The sequence below is a fragment of the Phalacrocorax carbo genome, chromosome 1, assembly GCF_963921805.1.
Source record: "Phalacrocorax carbo chromosome 1, bPhaCar2.1, whole genome shotgun sequence".
Lineage (NCBI taxonomy): Eukaryota > Metazoa > Chordata > Aves > Suliformes > Phalacrocoracidae > Phalacrocorax > Phalacrocorax carbo.
The window spans coordinates 149291575-149313109 of NC_087513.1; the positions used below are offsets into that span (position 1 = coordinate 149291575).

General features: G+C 48.1%; 1 protein-coding gene across 2 annotated transcripts; it reads left to right on the forward strand.

Annotated features, from left to right (window-relative positions):
• The first annotated feature begins 2598 nt into the window (after positions 1-2598).
• ECRG4 (ECRG4 augurin precursor) lies at positions 2599-21385 on the forward strand. 2 transcript variants are annotated; one of them, XM_064439547.1, is made up of 5 exons: positions 2599-2839; positions 15713-15839; positions 16579-16626; positions 18928-19085; positions 20997-21385. In XM_064439547.1, the coding sequence occupies exons 2-5, from the start codon at positions 15746-15748 to the stop codon at positions 21156-21158; spliced, it is 462 nt and encodes a 153-aa protein (XP_064295617.1). In that variant the 5' UTR covers positions 2599-2839; positions 15713-15745; the 3' UTR covers positions 21159-21385. The 2 variants fall into 2 exon arrangements, with proteins under 2 accessions (XP_064295617.1, XP_064295620.1); XM_064439550.1 differs by lacking the exons at positions 2599-2839; positions 15713-15839 and adding an exon at positions 15654-15712.
• The last annotated feature ends 150 nt before the right edge of the window (positions 21386-21535 follow it).

Sequence of the window (21535 nt, forward strand, 5' to 3'; positions counted from 1 at the left end):
TCAGCATAACCAGTTACCTGTGAGGGCCTACGGCAAAGGGCTGTGTGCCCTCAGCATCCCCTGCTCTGTGGCGCCTGGACAATAAGGGTCAGGGTGCTACGAGTTGGGTGCATATAGTAGAGGAGAGTCGCATGAAGCCCCAGCTGTGGGGCCACATGGGAGCTTTTCTGTGCATGCTGCCATAAGGCACTGCAAGAGCAACCCTTTGGCATGTACTTCAGTCTCTAAAGGCCCAGCAAGGTGTGTGCAGTGCAGACCAGACACAAACACACATGAAGATTGGCACCTGGGGACATGCACTAGCTTCATCTTGCAAAAGTCTGAGGTAGCAAGATGACAAAAAGCAACAAAGCTGCTGGAGTTCCTTTATGTTCCCATTGCTGTAAGAGTGATAGGAGCAGCCTATTTGTCTCTCCTCCTCCCAGCCCAAAAGCCTCCCGGGACCTGGATTTCTCTCCCAAAACAGCTCTGTTTGGCAGCCTTTCACCTACTGCAGGGAAATGACCCACAAGGGACAAGAGCATTGGGCAGGACAGAGGGCCAAGGATTTTAAAGCCCTTGCAAGACAAAATACTGGAGGGGCTGGCATCAGGTGGCTTTTGAGCAAGTGTATCTGCAAAGGCTTCTTCATTTTCCAGCAAACCAAGCAGAAGAGTCATGAGAGCTTCTTAAGGAATACCTGAGCAAGCAGCATCGTGCCTCCCTATGTGTTTATACAGCCATTATCACAAAGTTTTTGGCTGCTGCTAACCACAATTAAATCAGGGGTGAAATCCAGTCTGCCTGATTTCATCATTGTTAGCCGCCGCCGTGGCTGCACCACCACATTGGGTGGCAATGCTTCCAAAGTCACCTCTGTTCCTCGGGATAATGTTCTGCCAGGTGGCTGGGACAATCTCACCCCTTGCTGCTGTTCAAAGGAGAGCCCCGGCGCTCAAGTTCAGCTGCCCATTTCCACGTTCTCCCTGGTCCCATGTCATACGCTTGTTGGGCACATCACTGCGCTCGGCTCGTGAAGCTGGCTAGGCGAGCAGCCCGCCTCCACTGTTGCTGTGTTAGCCTTCTGTCGTGTTAGTGAGCTAAACTGGCTGGGTGAAGAGCCGTGCTGTTGGAGCCAAGGTGGCGTAAGCAGTGAGAGCAGATCCTAGAAGGGATGAAAGGAGAAGAGAGGGTGTTCGTGGTGGTGAGCCATCAGGGTGGCTCGGTCTCATCTGACTTGGTCCTCATCCTTGCCTGGTGCCCTCCTGCCTGCTGTGCTGTGGCTCATTTAGTCCGTGACAGGGTAGATCAGAAGATCAGGTGAAGTGATGGGGAGGCTGTTTCTCTTTTTTCCCTCAGCCAAAGCCACTAGCCTGATCTGGATCTCTGCATGGCTTATGAAGGGCTGTGTGGGAAAAGGCAGGGCAGGGATTGCTTAACCCACCTCTGTTGTTAAAAAATGTCCACTGCCTGTCAGGGGCCAGACTTGAACCTACATTTTAGTTTTCTGTGAGGGCAGATCTCTTCAGGTAAGCACTGATGTTTCCTGTGGAGTCAACGAAGAACAAAAAAACAGCTTTTGGAGGCTGCCACGTCCTGTTCCTTTAGCTTTAGATGCCTACACTAGGTGGATCGGGTTTTGCATAGCAAACAGCAAGCTGCAGTTAGTGGTATTTCTGAGGTGTGCACGATCATGTTACTTCCAAGTGGTGGCAGTAAGTACAGCCCTGCTTCTCAGTACTCCTACATGAATGTGAGTGTGTGGCTGGTTGGCTTTAGGCGAGCCCCATGTGGAGTACCCAAGCCCTTATGGACTGCGTGCAGCTGCTTCACCACGGTGTGTCCAGATACATGCCATGGCCATGAATATTCACTCCCACATGGCCAGACATCCTGAGGTATGATCCACTGGGTACATCTATTTGCACTGAACACCTGGATGTGTCTGGCACTAAAAATATATAACGTGCCTCCAAAATACAGCTGTAACTGCATCAAAAGTTTCTTTAAACTGATCATGATTTCCTTAGGCCATGTGAAGTGTTACTGGGATGTCCCACTGAAAACCAGACCTTTTCAGTACGCGGATGCCACACAGTCTCTCCCCGACTAGTTACAGATTCAGATAAATTATTTTGATATTACTGATGTCCATTCTGTTTATTCCTCCTGGATTATCCATAACAAGAGGTAAAAAACACTGCGCCTGGAATAAAACATAGCTTTGTTGCCGCAGCCTTGTGAGGTTTTGAGCACGGCTGGCTTTTACCAGCAGTATGGGTCTTTACAAGACAGAGACTTATTTTCCGCAGTAAGGGGAGCTTGCAGGTCATGCCTTCTCCCTCTGGCCCTCCTGCTGTACCTAGGTGTGCCATTCCTCCATGCCTCTCCTGCATGCTGGGTCTCGGTTTTGCTGAACCAGTAGATACTGGCACCCAGCACCTGCAAAAAATTAAAGATCACTGAAGTACTCCCGGGTGCTGGTCGCTCATCGTACAGCCAACACAAAAGCCCAAATTCCTTTCACATGAGAACATGGGTACATCTGCTTGCAATCATCTTTCTCCAGGCAGCCGGCCTGATTAAGCAGAAATGTGATTCTCCACACTTGGGCCGGGGAGCGCTCAGCAGACGCCTGCAGCTGAGGGGCTGGGATTTGGGAGAGGCAGAATAAACGCGCCTTTCACGCCCGGCATCCCCAGCAGTCCCGGGCTCCCACGCTTGCAGCCTTGGTCACTTCTTGCCTTTCTTGCAGGAGGCAGGACATGCTGAAATAAAGAGAAACTTGTTCTGTGGCAGGAAAAGTCATTTCTTCTGTCCAGGCATTTGGGAAGGAGACAGGAAGCGTATTATTTTAAAGGTAAACTGATAAAATATTTGTTTGCTGGAGGAAGGGGAGGAATGTCAAAAACATGTCAGCGTTCTTCAGAAACAAATGTTGGGGCGTCTTAGTCCTGACCTGACAACAACTGCAGGGTCTCATAAAGAAATGTTTTAGCCTTCAGTGGTCTTTAGCCTCACGCAGGATATTTTCCTTGCTGGAAGGATGCTTTTTGTCTGTCTGTGGACGCATGTTTGTGTGCACACGGGGGTGTGAATGCACACTCCATAGTGGAGGAAATGGCTAAAAATTTTAAGAGTAAAGGACAGTGAGTGGACACAGAGGAACAGTAGTGGAACCTCTGGTAATGCTATTTTTTGTTTCTTAATAGTTTCTTTATTGCAGCTGACCAGTGAGGAAACAACCAAAAAGCACTACTTTAATGAAAGCTGCAGTTTGTAGCACAGACGCGTTACGGTGAATGTACTTTTGTAGATTTGTCAGCTTCCATTTCAAAACGTGCCTTTCATGCTGCTGCACAACAGGACCAAAAAAGTAATTTATAGGTGCAATTAAGAATGCCGTGTTTGGGGAACAAAGGGAAAGTATTTTTAACAAAAGCAAGCTTGACAATTGAGTAGCTCAGCTTCACTGTGATTTCTGAAAGAAAGCTGAAGGCAGCGGCCCCTGCATACTTTTAATCCTCAAATCTGTTTATCAGTTAATATGTTTCTAAAAGCTAAGTTGCCCCCCTCCCCATGCCCCCAGACTGTTTTTTACTGGCTTATAGTCCAGATAGCCTGAGGACTTAAGCCAGGTCTGCAGAAGGTACTTTGCCAGCAGCGTGGCGATGCAGTTGTAGCTGCAGTGCCCCCATGGCATGCGTGTCCCAGCCCGGCTGCAGCATCCCTCTGGTTGGGCTGCTGAACATGGCCAGAGGTGGCAATTCACCACATCCCTGACTAATGCACCGGTGCAAAAAATGCTGTGCTGGAAGGCTGGGCAGGGGGACTTCGGTTAGTTCAGCCTGCTTTGTGTTTGCTCCTTGGAGGTACGCAGTTAGATCGGGCATGGTCTTCTCCTAAACTCTTTGAACTGAACACTTACCAAGACCTCCCAAGGTCTTGTTTTAGGCAAAGCTCCATTCTTGGCTTCCAGCAAGTGCCTAATAGAGAGGAGAGCTCTCCCAGATAAGTCTGACTCTGGGCAATTTTAGGAATCTATCTGGTTTGGGGAAGTTCTTAATGTAAGGGTAAGGTGGAAGAACATTATCCCTTAACAAGTGCAGGGACCGGTGATGGACAGACACTATCTTAAAAAAATTTGGCATACAGGGGGCTATTCACTTGCCTGCATGCTTCAACATTGCAGTCTATTCACCTGCATTCACGTACACAAGCAGAATTTTATGGTGACAGTAGAATGGCTTACGCTAGTGCATGAAGATTGAAAGGGAAGCATCTGTCATTAAAAAAACAATAGGAAAAACCATTTATTTAGCACAGACTGAAATATAGAAATGTTTGCATGCTGTGTTTGGCTTGACTTACTATAGGCAAGGCTTAATGATGTACAGACGGGTTGTCTGAAAGAAACTGTAGGATCTGATATTTTCTGGGGCTCCTCTCCTAAATGTTCATTTGGATGTTGCAACATGCTGACACTCTGTAATAAATCCATGTGGGTAATATTTAGAGGTCTCATACTCAATGCCTTTTTTTAATAAGGCTTCATTCCCTGTGAATGCTAATGTGGATATAAGGAGATGAGAAACTCTCAGATGATAGACACAGACAGGATGCCTTTAAGGCTGCGTCAACAGCCTTTGAAAATATTGATCGCCAAGAGTGGTTACTGAGAAAAGATGCTGAAGCCTTTGGAACTGAACAGTTAACAGAGCATGGATCAAGCCCGGATTTTCAGTTATAGGATGGTAAACCCTTATGTCAGTCCGTCCCTGTGGCAGTCAGCCAGTCTGATGGTTGTGTCTCAGTGAAGTGATGGGAAAATGCACATCTTTGTTATCCTGCTTTGTGAAGGCTGTGCTCGTACAGAATATTCTTACGGCTTGCCGCACAGCTTTCATCCTCAGCAGGAGGCACATGCACGAGTCTTTGACTTCTGGGGGGAAATGTAATTTGTCAGGGCCTTACAGAACTGGGTCCCGTTCTTGCCCCTTGGTCTTTCCGATCTGTTACACTGCAGCCCTTTGCCTGCTCTGCTGCTTACCTGCAGCCCCTCTGATCCTTGTAGCTCTGCTATCAGCCTCCGTCCTGTTTCAGGTATTGCCTTTGGCCACTGTCATGCAATTGATGGGAAAATGGTAACAGTTAGGTTGAAGGAAATTTGGCTTCAGCTGATATTTTTGTAAAAATCTGGAACAATCAATTTCATAGGGGATTTGTAAATGTACAAACTCTGCGATACCGCCTGTCTTTTCCTTCCTTTCACATCTGAGAGAGATGCATTGGTTTTAAGGCTAGAAGACATCACTCTGGGCTGACCACCTGCATAATTCAGATCCTCTGACACCCCTATAAACCCATGTTTCAGGATCAAGAAGAGTACCTGTGACAGAGACTGACTTTCAGCAAGAAAAAAAATTTCCCCATGATTAAGGAAGATCCACATAGCCCAAGACAGTCCTTCTGAAGTTGTTCTGGTGTTGTCCAAGAAAAACATCTTACACCTTCCACATGCTTGTTAATACCCGCCTGATATTTTTCCTCAGGAGTTAGACTGTGAGCCTATTACACATCCAGTTAGGTTATAAGCAGTCCAGAAGTGAGGCTGCTTCGCTACCTGCACATGCACCGCCCACGCACAGAATTCAGATATTAGTAAACAAAATATACATGTTTCATAGCTGTAATTGTTCTTGTCACAAACCCAGCCTCAGATCATTTGGGATAATTTATCCCTGAAGACGCTTACATAGTCTGGGAAGGGAAAAGGCTGATACATTTTCCAGTATACTGCTATGCAGAGAATGGGCTTAGATCTTTGAATAATATTCCTGGTCCGTACTGTTTATTTACCTATAAGTTTAGTTCTCTATGTGTGAGAGCTTATTTTAAATGAAAATATGGTGGAAACCAGAGACGAATATGGGATAGAAACCTCTGATGAAATAAAAGGAGGTGGAATTTATCCATGATGAAACCAAAATGAAGGTATTCTGTCAGCCTTTGTTTTACTTTGTTTCTCTTTCAGCCCAGCCTGGAGTAGTCTGTGTGCTTGCAGGGAAATCAATCTGTGCCTTGGGCAGCAAGATCTCTCCCTGGCTAGGGGAGACTGATTGATTGTTTCACATATTGAGACCGTAGGTTTGATGGGAACCGTATAGGAATGGTGACAGTAGTGGAGATTTCAGGGGTTTGGCTTCTTTCCTAAAATATACACCTTGCAACATATGCTCCTTTGCTTCAGATAAAAAGAAAAAGACCCCTCTCTGCTGCATAGTTCTCTTCTTCCTCTCCAAACATTTCAGTATAGCTTGCTCTAAGCACAAAATAAATTAATAAGTCATGCAAGATTACTACTATGGAAAAGCTTTTCCATAGGCATATTTAGTGGCTCTGTAATGATTCAGAGATTTGGTTATATTGGTGTTGGGGTGGCTTTTTTTTTTTTTTTAATTTAGTGTAGCACTATTTCTCATGAAACGTCTGACTCAAGCCCCACAACAAAAAATTCATATTAAATCATCAAGGGTAAAGTATTGACTTTGTTAAGCCAAAGGGCAAGTGTTGCATTTGAATCCACAAGGGCAGGATTCGTCTTGTCCAGGTGCCTAAAATTTGTTCAGCAGAGGGCCAGGCTAGGCCTCTGAAAAATGTGCTCCCACGCTGGGTACTGAATGCTTCAAAGCATGAATGATGGGTGCTCCCCCATATCTCCTATCTTAACTGTCTCTGATTAAGAAGCGATTATCAACAACAGAGTTATATTGTATGTGGTGTGCTGCCCCTGCATCTGTATTAATCAGCACGAAAAAAAAAAGTTTAAATGACCATCTTTAAGAAGATGTTCCTAACCCAGTTATTACTTGAGTGAGAATAAATAATCTTATACCACTGCATGGCTTCTCCTGCACTATCATATAGTCTTTACCATGCTCGTGCTGTTTCTGTAGGGCACAAGAAGTTCTCAAAGGTTTGTCTGAGGGTTTACTCACTCCTGTATAGCTAAACACTAACCTGGACATACATGGGAGAAGAAGAGATCAGTGTCACCAGAGCATCACTGTGCAGTTACCCTGCTCAGGGCCTCCCCAGCTCCAATTAATGTTCAGCTAATATGTATTAGACTTACAGCCACTGCATCATTACTAACAATTACCAGGTGAAAGCATCTTTCCATTGTGGCCATTAGGTGGTAACATTACCAAATAGAAAGACAGTCACTGTTCTTTGCTTAGGAAGAGTACTACAGCTCCGCAGTGCGGGGTATGAAGAGGTGTTAAACCAGGAAGATAGTTTTTCAATCAAAAAATCAACTGCAGTTTCATGGAAGAGGCAATCTTTATTAAAAAAAAAAAAAAAAAAAAGAGAACGAGAGAAAGGTTTAAATTGGCAGATCTTGTACAAGAAGGAGATGAAAAGGGTGTCAAGAGGATGGGACCGGACTCTTCTCAGTAGTGCCCAACAACAGGACAAGGGTTCCACCTCAATATGAGGGAAAACTCCTTCCCTGTGCGGGTGCCAGTGCAGTGGCACAGGCTGCCCAGGGAGGGTGTGGAGTCTCCTTCCCTGGAGACATTCAAACCCCGCCTGGACGCGTTCCTGTGCCCCCTGCTCTGGGTGTCCCTGCTCAAGCAGGGAGTTTGAAGAGATGATGCCCAGAGGTCCCTTCCAACCCCTGCCGTTCTGTGATTCTGTGAAAGACTGTTTTGTTGGTTTTGGTAACAGAGCAATCAAATTGCTCACCTCACCTTGCAGAACTGCAGCCTCAGAACTGACATTTTGGAAGCAAATTTGCTTTCTGCTTAAACTGTGTATCTGGTCTGGCCCAAAACAGGGCTAGCTTGCCCACCAGGGAATTTTTGACGGTGAGGAAACAACATGCTGGAGATGGATGGCAGTGTATTAGCTCCTCTGTGCTTCAGCCATCCCCCATGGCATAAGAGCAATTATGACAATGCCTGGAGGAGCTAGCAGGTACTTCAGAGGCCTGCCTACATGAATAAATATGGGCAGGTTCTTCTCCTTGGGTGAAGGAGAGACACCTTCAATTCAAAAGTTGTGCAGCCCTATTAGCAGAGACAGAACTAATGGCCCCTGCCGTCAGCTGGGTCAGGGCCCGTGCTAGGCTTTAGGATCAGAGCCCAGGAGCATTTGCCTCTGCCACCCACTGAACACAACCCCAGGAGAGCAAAGAGCTGTGGATGAAACGCCGGCCTTTCCAGGGGAGCCACGTTTCTGTACAGCCACGTTTCTGTACAACGGTGTTTTGCAAGATCCAGGCATAGCAGCAGCAGACTGGGATTTAATCTTTCTGAGATAAATGGGATTCTGTAGGGCTGATTTTAAAAATACATGAGTGCATGAATACTTGCAGGATGGAAGCCTAAATGATCGCAATAGGCAAAAAAAATCTCCCCTTGAATTTCCATACCCTGCAGCCATTGTACTGCCAGGTTGGCACACGCGCCCTTTGAAGTCACTGGCATCCAAGCACAGCCGGGTGCAGTGGGGTTTCATGCAGGAAGATTAAAGATGTCGCGATCTCTTACTCAGCAGCAGCACGGAAAGGCTACAAAAAGTGTATTCTCCTGGAAACAAACTGAACTGTAAATCAGAAAAGTAATCTAACATCAAATGAACAGAGGCACGGGCTCGTTCACAGGCAGGGCTTAGGCAGGGCACTGGTGAAACTGGAAGGAACAGATATAAAGCAGAGCCAACGAAAGCGGCCACAAAGCAGATCAAGAGAGGTGTAAGGTCACACGTGATAATGTCAGGAAGACAAGTGAGGTTTCTGCTCTGATAACCTGAGAATCGTGCTCCGAGCTGGGACACGTCGCCTGTTGTTAAGGCTCCCAAAGGCTCTCGTTCGACTGGAGGAGAGAGCAATCACCTGCCCTCCGCTGCAGATGACTTTGCCGTATTTTGACTGTTTGCGCAGACATTTTCCGTGCCAGGGGCCTGCCTCAGGCAGGCTGGTGGTGTTGCTGAAAATTTCAGTCCATGCAGTTCCTACCTGCCTGAGAAGGCAGGCTGTTTTGTTTGAAAGCAGGTTTTTTTCCTTTATGCTAAAAGCACCTGGCAGGCTCGAGGCAATGTTCCAGCTCCTGGGCCTTGAAACAGGGGCTTTGCATTGAGCCAGGGGTGGCCGTAGCTGGCTGGGATGTGCCCCTTTTCCTTCTCCATGAAAATGCACCCACTTTGTCCCATTTCAAACAAATAAAAAAAGTAGGTTAAAAGCATGTGCTCGGCAGGCATGCACTGTGTCCCTGCAGGTCTCTGAGGCTTATGTCCATGCTGGGGAGGTTGCACTGGAGATGTGCAGGGCTCCCCCTGCCTCCCAGGCTGTTGTGCAGCGCTGCAAGCTGCTGGGGCTGAGGAGACTGAGGCACAGGGAAGGAAACCTTGGGTAGAGCTAACCCATCACTGTCTCAAGCCCTTTGCTCCTCAGCAAGAAAACTTGTTCTGCTAGTAAACTTCCTTATGCTGGCAGATGTCTGCTCTGGAGCATGCCCAAATTTAGCAGGCATCCAAGTCATAACTAAGGGGTCATGAAGACACTGATTTGGCCTGTGGGGACCAGTTTTAGGCATTGTTAAAGCCTCAAACACAACGCAGGAGGAAGCGATCCAACCATGATGCTCTGGTGGGATGGGATCGGTGTGGACTCAGATTACCCCTCTCTCCCCAGTGACCTGCTCCTGGGCCAGTCCTTACTGAGCATCGTATGGGTCTGACACCAGGCTATTCTTTGGGGTGGACATAATACCCTCCTCCAGCAAAAAGGAGAAGTTCTGTTTCACCAGTTTCTCCCCATTCCTACTTCTGGCCATACTCTCCCACTGCCTTCTTACTTGGCACCAGCTCCTGCAAACCACCTACCTGAACCATCACAGCTCACTAGTCCTGAAGATAACTAAGCCAGTAAAAGTAAAGCAGGTCTGCTGGTTTAGCACACTGAGTTGGCTCCAAAAAGTACTAGACCCACTGCTGGTAAGAGAGGGGAGGATGAGCTAGCAGGGGACAGGGAGACTTCCCCACCTTGGTGGCAGCAAGCCACCACATTGACTTAAGCTCTTAAGGGTAAGGCAGCTGCCTTGGGAAGCACAACCTGCTTTCCAGCTTTCCTCCAGTTTGTGCCAGATTCTTCGTATCCTACTGAACTGTATGTTGGAAGGGCTTTTTACAAAGGAAGACACTCATGTTGCACTGTTCTGCGAAGGGGAGGCATCTCCAGCCATGATGAAGGTGCCCAAGTGTCTGAAGGTGGCTGGGCTTGCAAAAAACTCCTCTTGTCGCCACTTCCTCTGGTCTTGCAGTTGCTGACATGATGGTGCTGTGCCCCCAAACCAGCTTTCTGGTGAAGCACGAGGGAGGAAATAGTGATCTTGTGACAAGGATTTGGTTGGGGGCCTGTGAAGATGGCGAAACCGGCACATGGCAGCTGGCACAGGGCAGCTGGCACAGGGCAGCTGGCAGTGGTGTGGGACGCTCTTCAGGAAAGGGCTTGATCTCCGTGAATAAGCACATGGTCACTGGCAACACGACGTAGCACAAGGTCAGAGAGCTTTTTTGATTAAATGAGCACGACCTACCCCATGAGCAAGCCCAGCATTTTGGGGGAAGAGCAAAAATGTGTACAAACCATGAAGACAACACTAATGTGTAGGAAGAGGGATGCTAAAACCAGATTGCTAAAATTAAGGTTTTTCAGACTTTGCATTTACTAATCTTTGAGTAGTTGCAGCCCATTTGTTGGGTTTTTTGTGGGTTTTCTTTTGGTGGTGTGGGCTTTTTCTTAAAGTGTACGTGCATTCTAGATATGAATAATAAAATAAGGGAATGAAAACAAGTCAAAAATAGCTCAGAAGTAAGAGTTCAGAAAAAAATGTTTTGAAGCATAAAAAGAAGAGTCCCAAGAGTGTCAGCAGAGAAAGAAAGAATGATTCGAATGAAATCAGGCTGTGGTAAAAAGATACATTTTCATGTGCTACAGTCCCTCTCCATCTCCCTTCCTGTTAGACCTGACTTGCAGACTTGCCACAGACTTCCAGGCTTATCCAAAAAGATACTGGAAGCAGTGGAAGAGAAAAAGAAGGCTTCCTTAGAGAGAGAATTTTGTGTATCCCTCTGCGGAAAGGAAGCAGCTGTGATCAGATAACATTGCTGAACTAACCTGCTTCTCACTGTGCTCATCGTGAGAGCAGTAAGGTTAATTCTGTAGTGAGGGCAGCAAAGTACTGTCAGTTAGTGAAGGCAGGAGGATGGACAGACTGACAGACACCATTAGTTATTTGGCAGGGTCAGGCAGAAGCTGCAAAAAAAATATCAGCACTAGCCAAGCAGAGAAAAAAAAAGAAATATGGTATTTTAAGCTATTTTCTATGGAAAATATAAACGCTAATGTTTATTAGTAAGATGGAGCAAAGTAATGGCGCTACCAGGTGAGACACAATGGTGAAAAAAACTGTCCCAAACCATGTGTCAAGGCCAAGACTCACAGCCAGCTTCTAATAAACTTTCCCTAAAGCAGAGGTGTTTGACCTGGGATTTGAGGCTGGTCCTATCAACTATCAGGAGGATTCTGGAGCAGTGGAAGAAATAGTATGAAACTCAAAATGTCTTGGAAGGAACTTACTGATGACTTAAATGTTCTTCCTTCTGTTTGGAAGGAAAACACGACTCCTGCAGTTTTCTTGGAACAGGCTGCAGAAAACAATCTGGAGTGCCAAGTGCCTCTGTCCTAAGGCTAGTGACCAGGCCAACACGGCTGGGACATTTTGTAAAAACCTCATTAACAGAAAATAATCAATTTCTGGGTGTTGGGAGCACTGATCAATGCTTGATCAAATGGGTTGTTATAGTGGACCGTGAAAATCTTCATGGTGCTTCTTTGTGAAAGCTGACGTGCCATCTCCTGCAATCCCTGGCCAATTTCCAGCACATCTATTTGCCTGCTGAGTTAGCAAGCTGATGCCAGGTCTCAGTATTTTGTCATAAGTCTTGTTATATTTGGTGGGTTTTGCCTTGGAAATCCAGCTTTGGGAGTCCTGTCATTATATAAGCGTTTAATCTACACTATATTTAAAAACATTATTGCGTTGAAATGCTTGAAAACATGAAGCCTAATAAAGGAACAAGGAAAGAAACCGAGATCAATCTTTTTAGCATGATTATTTTTGCACTTTACGTTTCTGAATATCCTTGAATGGCCATTCCCGATACTATCTCTTACATTTTAATGAATACAACACAGTTCTCTCAACAGCTACTGTGATGAGATGCAGAAGCAGAGATGTCTATCTGCTATTCAGGAATCTCTCTGTACATAATTTTAGGCAAGATGTACAATAATAATAAAGGAATTGAGACACTTAAAAATTCAGTCATGCTTTGGGGCCAAGATTTTTCCCCAGTTTAGTTCAGATCAGTTATACAGTCACACATGCCCACAGCACTTTAGGTAGTTTTAGAAGCCTCTCGGCTTAAAACCACTACACACAAGCTCGAAGATCACGCAGGGGAAATGTGGTTGCCTGAGCAGTCACCGAACATGCAGCAAGTTGCAGAACTGTTTAAAAAATCAGCTAGAATCTTTCCTGATTACCCCCCAAAAAAACCATACGCAAAGTCCTGCAGGCTCCGAAGACAACGCTGGCTGGCTCAGTGATGAGGATTTCTCCGGGCCCAGTGAGCTCCTTGCCTGGCTCCTGCCCGCTCTTGCTCAAGGTCAGGCTCAGAGTGGCTTTCTGTTGGAGTTCTCCTAAATATCTGCCTCAACACAGAGGTTTGTGAGACCATAGCCCAGCCCCAACGCTCGGGAAGCAGCGAAACCTGCTGGCTCCATCCTGCTACCCTGCCGTGGGCATCCCTCCGATTAGCAGCCTCCATCACACTAAGGGGCTTGACAGCGTTTTACACGGTGCATGAAAGGGGCCTTGCTCACTGCTCCTTCCCCCGGAGCTGTCTGGGGAACAGTCCTGCCGATGACATTAACATCTTTCAACAAAGTTTCGACACCAAGAGTCTGCCATTGTCTCCAGTGGTGACAAAAGACATTTAACCGACCGATGTAACTAGCGCAGACTTGCTCAGCTGGCGCCTCGGGATGCTGCGCAGCTGTGCCAGCAGAGAGGTCCCCGCTCTGGCGTGCCAGTGGAGGCAAACCGAGCCCTAAGACAAGTCTTCAAGTCCCTCGTGATGAAGCAAGGGATGTTTTAAAGTGAGTGATGTCACTGCTGATGGAGAGAACCCAGGAAAACACCGCAGTATCAGTTGCGCGCACAGTGGCAGTGTTTTTACATGGCAACTAGCAGAAAGGGGTACTGCAGGCATGCCAATAAACATGGATACTCTTTTGAAGGTAAATGCTTCTAATAATGATGCAGTAGTCGCAAGCTCAGCAGAAAAATGTGCCTTACTGCACCACCTTCGAACAACCTGGAACGGAAATAAAGATTACTACTGGAAAAACACCAGTCACCTTCCACCGCTGCCTTTGAAAAGAAATGGTGTTATATTTTTACACAACTTCTTTACTTTATGTCAAAAACTTCTGTCCCTGAACTGAGAAAGTGACCTCTTCTGGGAAGATACTGCACTCAGTTTAACCCTGAGCATTATATTCTTCTGTCAATCATTTCTTCCACCACCAGAGCAATGATTTTCTACAATGACCTTGCACATGAGTCAATCCATTCTCCGGGTTTCACCAGATAGCATTTTATCTTGGCAGTTTCTTGAGTCATCATGATATATTTGGTATCCAGAGGAGGTTTTGTGCTTTGTATTCCTTTGGCCCAGAGGCACCAAGTACCTGAAGTTCTGCAGAGCCCCAGCTCCCACGCAAGTCTTCTTACAAACCCATCAGCTGAACAAAACATCCTTTGCCATTACCAATATAGCAGTGAACCGTAAATATTCATGAGTTATTGCCCTGGTTTTATAAATTATCTACATCAATGGCTGTTCCCTGTAGCCTTACATATGTGCGCTTCACTCCTGTCCCTGTTAGCTATATTCTGCAACTAGCTATCCAAAAACCTCAGGTGGTTTTAGTCAAGAGGCTGTCAACGTTAAGCTCATGAAAGAGCACATTTATTCTGAAGAACAGGCGTTTGCTCCAATACATGGTGTTAAGCCTGCTGACACTTGAAACATGGGGCTGTAGGGAAAAGCCACTCAGAAGCAGTGACAGAAAGGACAAACTAATTTTGGTTCCCACTTGCAAGGGAGTTGAGCTGGGACACTGGCCTCCTATGGGGTTACTTCCACCACAGGGGTCTGGAAGGCGCTGCCCCCTCCCTCTCTGCCCCCCCCCCCCAAAGCTGCAGAGAGCAAGGGATGCTTTGACTGGAGCGACCACATCGCTTTTTCATGCTGCTGCTGCTGCCATTTCGACTGGGCTGAGCAGAGAGGCCTGAGCGGTAGCCTGAGGGCGGCTGGGGACAGAGGGAGGCAGGCGAAGGGCTTTGGGTGCAGCTCCAAGTACTTTTTTTTTTTTCACAAGGAGAGAGATGCGTGGGGCAATCGGGGTGGTGACCTGAAGTGACAATGCGGGCTGGGGCTGGGGAACCGCTGAGGGACCAGCCTGTGCTGGTGCTGCTTCTGCGTTTTACGGCGAGGGGTAAAGCCAGCCGTCGGGCCTCGTCCCACCCTCCCAATTAGCTGTGCCTGAAACAGCACTGACGGGCTCCACGTCTCATCACAGGGACCTGCCCCACCACTGCACAGCTCCCTTGCCATACACATGCGTGTATGTGTGTATACACATATGTATTCGATGTGCACATTTATATACAACCACAGTATATACAGTGTGTACACTCTGTGTGTGTGTATATGTATTCACGTTTCAGCTGCAGCCAAGCTGGAAACAATCCTTGGGTGAGGGAGCCGAGGCCCCAGCGCTTGCCAGATTTCTCACAAGTAGGTTACAGAGAGAGCCCGGCTCTCCCTTGCTCACCCTCGCCTCCTCCTAAATCCCTCCGGGGCTCCTCGCTGGACCCTGGCACAGCTTCAGCAGGAGGTGAGCTGCCCATAGCGGCCTCCTGAGTGCCGTGGGTCTCTGCTGTGAGGGAAGAGAGAGGTTTGGGTCCGAGGACAGGCGAGGATTTCACTGGGCTTCATCTGGGGTGTTTCCGGCATGTGCAGGGGAAGGAGCTGAGAGGAGCCGCGTTCCCTGAGGGCAGCTGAAGCCCGAAGCAGAGAGCAGAGTAAGTTTAGGCACTATTGCAGTGACGGTCCTGCTGAGCAAGGGCTTTTAGTTTGTGAGTTTGGCTTTTGGTCCCTGAGTCCTTACTGTAAGCTAGACCTGTCTATATGTAGAAAAAGAAATCGGCATTATTTTTGAAAGCTGATGATCGGTTAAAACGCATTGTGGTTTACCGTGGACTTGGGGGGTGGGAAGGAAGGAAGAGAGAAAAAAAAAAAACCCAATCCTGAACTAAGTCACCCTCGGTTGGTTCTGATGCGGTTTTGCACCAGGACAATCCCTCCGTTTGCATCTGCGGTTACACGCAACCCACAAGCTGCCTTTATATGTAGGGAGATGTTAAACTGCCCAGGCCGCCGGCCGCGGGGTGCCCTCGCCCCCCTTCCCCCGGGGCCGCCTCCCCGCCCCTCCCCGCGGCGTGGGGCGGGCGCGCGCGGCGTGGGGCGGGCGCGCGCGCCCCTGCCCTTCGCTTCGGCGTCTCCATCCTCATCCTCTCCGTCTCCTCCCGCCCAGGTGGGTCGCCGCGCCGCGCCGCCCCCCGCCGCGATGCCGCCGCCGTGCCCCCGAGGGACCCTGCCCCGGGCCGCCCTCCTCTTCCTCCTCCTCCTCCTCCTCCTGCCGCTGCTCTGCGCGGCCCCCGGTGAGTGAGCGCCCGCGCCCGGGCTGGGGACCCCCAACCCGGCACGTCCTGGGCAGCGGGAAGTGCCTTCCCCTGGCATCACGCGTGGCCGGGGCCAAAAGGCTTCCCCTGGCGTGGGTGAACGTTCTTGGCTACTCCAAAACTTGCACAAGTAGAGCATCTTTTTTTTTTAAAGAGTTTGTTTGCGAGCGAATAAAGCGTTTCGGAGCAGCCGAGCGCTCGCAGGTCTCCTGCTGCGCTGCCCGGCCACGGGCGAAAGCCTTGGGTCCCTTCTGGGAAAGGGCTCCAGCAGGACGACAGCTTTGATGTGCTTCGGGACAGGCTACAAGGGAAAACCTTGGCGCAGCCCGGTTGTTAACGTGCCCCTTCGCTCAGTGCCAAGGGTTTCCCGGGGTTATCATGCCGCCCCGGACGATGCGTTGCAGCACTGGCACCGGCCATGGTCTTCCGCTGCAAAATACTAAAGTTTAATTGGCGAAGAAAGCCAGCCTCAGGGTTTTCTTGCCAAGAAATGCTGGGGAGAGGATGCCAGAGTGTCAAAAGCTTCTCTGTAGCATATGTTGCGCTCGAGCGTGGAAACGGGAGCAAAGGGAGGCACTGGTAGAAACTTGCTGCAGAGCTTTGCCTGGTGGTCTGGACCTATGAGAAAAGTACTTCCAGCATTTTTCAAGATACCATCTTTTTTGTTCTTGTTTTTTCCTTCTTAGTAAATGCATGTTTTTTATTTTTACTTGCCTAGATGTTTCAAGGGGAAATAAGCTTAAACTGATGCTTCAGAAACGCAAAGGTAAGTAAGAAGAGGGCAAAGCGCTTGCCCTTATTTTTGCTTTGAGTCAGTTGCTATCGGTCAAAGCTGCCACTGTGTTATCACTCCATCTCCAGCTCAAAGAGGGCAGTCAGAGGAGCAGCGTACAAACACCCGGTTCAAAGCTGGTAGCGCACAGCCGCTCTCACGGCTCATACCGAAACCTCCTGCACATATGGCGTCAGCCCCGCGGAGCCTGCGCCTGCGCGGCCCTTTGGGACTTGGTACTGGCAAGGCTGGAGGCTCTGCTTATCGCAGCCCCCTCTGAAACCCAGGGGTCCCAGCCTCAGGCAGTACGCCTGCGTTTTGCTCTGTGCACTACCTTTTCCGGTGTATGCATGGCAGATGTGGCGTTTCTGTTTTATTCTGGCAAGTCACAAGCTTTTCCAAGGAATAATAGCGCATGGAAATACTGCTGGCATAGGTGCAGAGAAGAAAACGTGCAAACCGAGCTTGCTTGCAATGCCTTGACTTGTTCCCTTTGTCCTCTTGGCCCCACGTGTTCTTCCTTCTTGGAAGACTGCGCTGTCTACGGGAGAGATGATGGCCAGGGCCCAGCAGGCAGATGCACCGAATGGCTCGCTCGTTGAGGGAAAAGGATGGAAACGGAGCTGGCTGGGGATAAGCAGCACTGCAGCAGACAGGGGACAGGCTGAAAGACCCAAGAAGTTTTGGTTGCCTCCCCTCAGCCTGCTCTATGGCTGAGGCAAAGTATTTACACCCCCGCAGAGGGGACTCCCCCTTTCTGCAAGCCTGCCTAACTTCTCAGGGGGTTTTTCCCGGCATCACCCATGACCTCTTGCCGGCCCTAAAATGTGTGCCCCATCCATGGCTGTATTCCTTGCATGTTACCTCACCGGTCTGCAGTGCTTGCATGCAGATAGGACCGACCACTTGCAACAGCCGCCCTCCCTGCGCCCCAGCAGCGTCGGCTTGTTTGCTCAGGTGCCCTGCTGAGAGGGGCCGCCCAGAGGGAGGCTTCTTGGGCATGACGAAAATGCGGCCTAGACCATGAACAACTGCAAAGCCTTGAACTGATGACGGAGGGAACACGAAACCCCTTAATTGCTGCCTCACTCCCCTTTCCCAGCTGCGTGCTGAAGCGAGCAGGTAAAGCGCGCAGTACTGGTTCCCTCGCGGCAGTGCCCCTTGTGCGAGGCTCACTTAGGTGACACTCGTTCAGCTGTCCCCCTTCCCAGCAATAGCACCCAGCTCGGGCGCACGGTGAGGTATCGGGTTCCAGCACATCACTGCAGGGCAGCCTGCTGTTTCCCACTCCTCCTGTGACAACTCCGCTATCGTTTTTACCTCTTGAATCTCCGTCCTGCTGCAGTCCTTTGCCTCCCCCTGCGAGTCCACCCGGCTCCTGCTTCAATGGTTTTCGCATCTCCACCCGCCTTCCCCTTCTGCCCTAGCCTCTTCCCTCGCATCCTCCAAAAATCCCCATCCGCACCCGTGTTCCTGGTGCCTCCCTCATTTGCAACGAACCCTCTGAAGCCAAGACATTCCTCCTGCCCCTACACATGCTTCTTGTTTCACAGCAAGACCAAAGACCATACCACGTTTTATCATTTCCATGCGTGGCTGGGGGCTAGCCAGTCCTCACATCCATACCTTTTGGAAGTACACAAATTCCTCCAGCAGCCGCAGCAAACCGCCAGCCCCTTAGGTGTGGGGCAAGCCAGATGGCACGTCTGGGTCTGGCAGGTTGAAGGCATTCCCATGCATCCACCAAGCAGTGTGCTATGAAAGCCTGACGGGCTTTTATTTTCAGGCATTCAGAGCATTTAGTTATACCCATTATTTAAAAGCTACATTTTCACACAACATGTTCAAAAGTCTATATTTTCACGTGTGCCTCTCTTCGCCCTAATAAGTTGGCAGCGTTTCTCCAGCTTCTTCGGGCTTGTTAACTTCACCTCTCATCTCTGTTCCTGTTCCCGTAACAGCAGCACGCGGAGGCCAGCCTCCTGTTCTCTCCTCAGAGCGCAACACAGCGTATGCTCTTCCAGTCTCGGTTTATTTTGTTAAATTCCTTACTTAGCTTATGTCTTTGAGTTCAGAACAGCTTTTATTAAAGCCAAGAGAATGAGGGTAGCTGAGAAATCCTATTACATTGACGATCCCTGGGTTTATTACTGTTACTGCTGCAACACGCATTGCGGCGCCGAGCACAAAGGTGATGGTGTGATGCAAGAAGCATTTTCTTACTTGCTGCAAGCAGAATGCTTCGAGCTGACTAAAAATTTCCTGGCATCCCTTTCGGGGGGGAATTAATTTCAGCCCCCGTTGCCATGAAGCCCGAGGTGTCGGTGAAAGAAGCGGCGGCCAAGGAGTTCCTAAGCAGCCTGAGACGCCAGAGGCGCCAGCTGTGGGACAGAAGCCAGCCCGACGTACAGCAGTGGTACCAGCAGTTCCTGTACCTGGGATTCGATGAGGCGGTGAGTGTAAGGCTTTTGAGAGCGGGTAGGGCTTTAGCGGGGGCACCCAGGGGGAAGCCACCCTGTTTCTGTTTGCAGGCACTGATTTTTGTTTTTAAAGTAGCAAATACTGCACAAAAACACGAGCTCCATATTTGTTAGAGATTTCTGCATTATTGTTAATAGAGAAAAATGACATTAAAATCTTGCGTGGAGCTCTTCCCTCCTACTGAACTTACGCGTGACAAACCGGTTGCTTTGAGAAATAGGTTCCCGGACCCCAAGCAATCAATCGTATTTTAGGAAATTAATTTGGCGGCCTCGGCCTAATCAATTTGCTTTTTAACACGCTGAGAAATCCACACCAAGCTGGCCGTGACTGGCATTCCTCAATGAAATTGCACTAACATTACGTACCTGATGTACACACGTGAGCAGGCAGCTCCTGACCATCGCGAGCACCGGCAGCTGCGCCTCGGCTCTAAATGTGAAGGGAAACCCATTTGATAATGCGCAGTCAACCTCCCTTCAAATGAGGAGGACACCTTTCTTTTTTTAAACAGTTAATTTCTAAAAACACTGGAGTGGAATCAAGAGTTCCCGGCTCTGCAGAAACCCCTACTAAATAGATGCTGAAATAGGGCCAAAAATGTGCATTTCATTGCAGTCCCATATGTAGAATAATTTCTGCGTTAATAAGAGGTAAAAATAGTTATAGATGTTGAATTCTTGGCTTCTGTCAGCTCCATGAATATGTTTAATGAGACTGCATTGGCACAGGCAAGCTGGAGTACATTCTGGACCTTCATGCTCTGTGGATTGCTTAGATGAATGCACTCATTTTCAAAGCTGGAACAATTAGAAAAATAATCCTTTGCTTGGACTGAAATAATGAGGGATACATTTTTTTTTTTATCCTCCTGGACATTATGCAGATCAAAGTGACTCTTCAACAGCACGGCTCTACCTCCCTCCCCCAGTAGGAATAGGAAAAATAGGAAAGGTGATTTTATGCATTAGAAACTGAAGACTGGGGGCAAATACCAAGTAGTAAGTAATACGAACAATCCACACAGGTAGGATGCCTTCTCCTGAGTTCCTGTGTGCATTTCAAAAGCCGAAATGAGGCCTGTTGCGGGATACAATGCATCCACTTAGTAGGTTTTCTTGAGCATTAAGACACAGTTTTAACAATGAAATAACTGTTTGTTCCCGCAAAGGGCTTGGGCCATACTTACCCGTTATGTATTTTGCAAAACTTTTTTCAAATCTCAGCCAAAAATATTTCCAAAGAGTCATTCAGATGGAAAGGCTTTGGCTTGGCAAGTATGGGATATGCTTTTGTGATACGCTTATGTTTTCCCTCTGCTGCTGTGCACAGAATTGAACTGCTTATTGCATTTCCATAGCTAGAAGGCTGCACTGCACGTTCGTTTTTACCCATGCAAAATGAGAGTGAAAGATCACAGGCAGAAAGCGAAAGCCCCCACTTCGCAGTCAGGGACATCGTGACTGAAAGCACGGGGCAATGGAGAACCCAACCTTTAGATTTTTAAGTACAAACCATTGAAATATTTTTCATAGTCCACCACTGAAAAGGAAATATAAATATTAAAGGTGCTCAGTGCATGTTTCAGGCGAAGGCGCTCTCAGTTTAAGCGCTTTACAGTGGGCAGAGGGTGTGGGGGTGGGTCCCAGGTGGGGCTGGGCAGGATGATACCTGCACTTGGGGCCCTGATAATCCCACAGAGAAGATAGGCGCAAGGCACAAAACCCCTTAGATCTAAAGATTTCATTTTGACAAATAAGCAAAGGAGATCAACTTCTGAAAGAGACAAAAGGAACCTCTCGCACCACTTCTGTTTCACTCTCTTCACCGTAAAGTTTCAGGCTTGGAAAGCAAGTCTCTTTCTTTTTTGTTTTTTTTGGCAGAAATTTGAAGATGACATCTCCTACTGGACAAGCTTAGGGCGTGCTCGTAATGAATACTACGGTGGATACTACCAACACCACTACGATGAAGATTCACCAATTGGCCCACAAAATCCACACACCTTCAGGCACGGAGCAGGTGTCAACTATGATGATTACTAATGGCATTTATCCTGCTGTAGCTGGTGCCTGTAGGGCTGCACTGGGCGAGGCTGAGCCCTCCCCCCCTCAGGCAGAATGACCCTGCTTTCCTCCTATTCGTGTAGAACAGCAAGAGTAAAGAAACTGCCAGACTCGAAGACAGCAACATGACTTTTTTTTTAATTTTTGTTACTTAGTAGTACACTATATATAAAGTGTTATAGAAATAAAGCTTTTTTCATAAAATACACAGGTTGCCGTTATTTAGTAGCGTTTGTAACAGCAAGTTTCATTCCAATTGTATTACCACAGATTCCTTTTTAAATGGCTTTTCATTTGCTTTCCTACAATCACTTGCAAAATTACATTGTATCATCTAGTTTGTCATATAGAATACA

Bases quoted from the DNA above. Each gene is read 5' to 3' on its own strand.
- ECRG4 (XM_064439547.1), top strand. From the start codon at position 15,746: ATGCCGCCGCCGTGCCCCCGAGGGACCCTGCCCCGGGCCGCCCTCCTC. The intron at 16,627-18,927 runs GTAAGTAAGAAG...AATTAATTTCAG, and splicing joins GATGCTTCAGAAACGCAAAG to CCCCCGTTGCCATGAAGCCC. The intron at 19,086-20,996 runs GTGAGTGTAAGG...TTTTTTTGGCAG, and splicing joins ACCTGGGATTCGATGAGGCG to AAATTTGAAGATGACATCTC.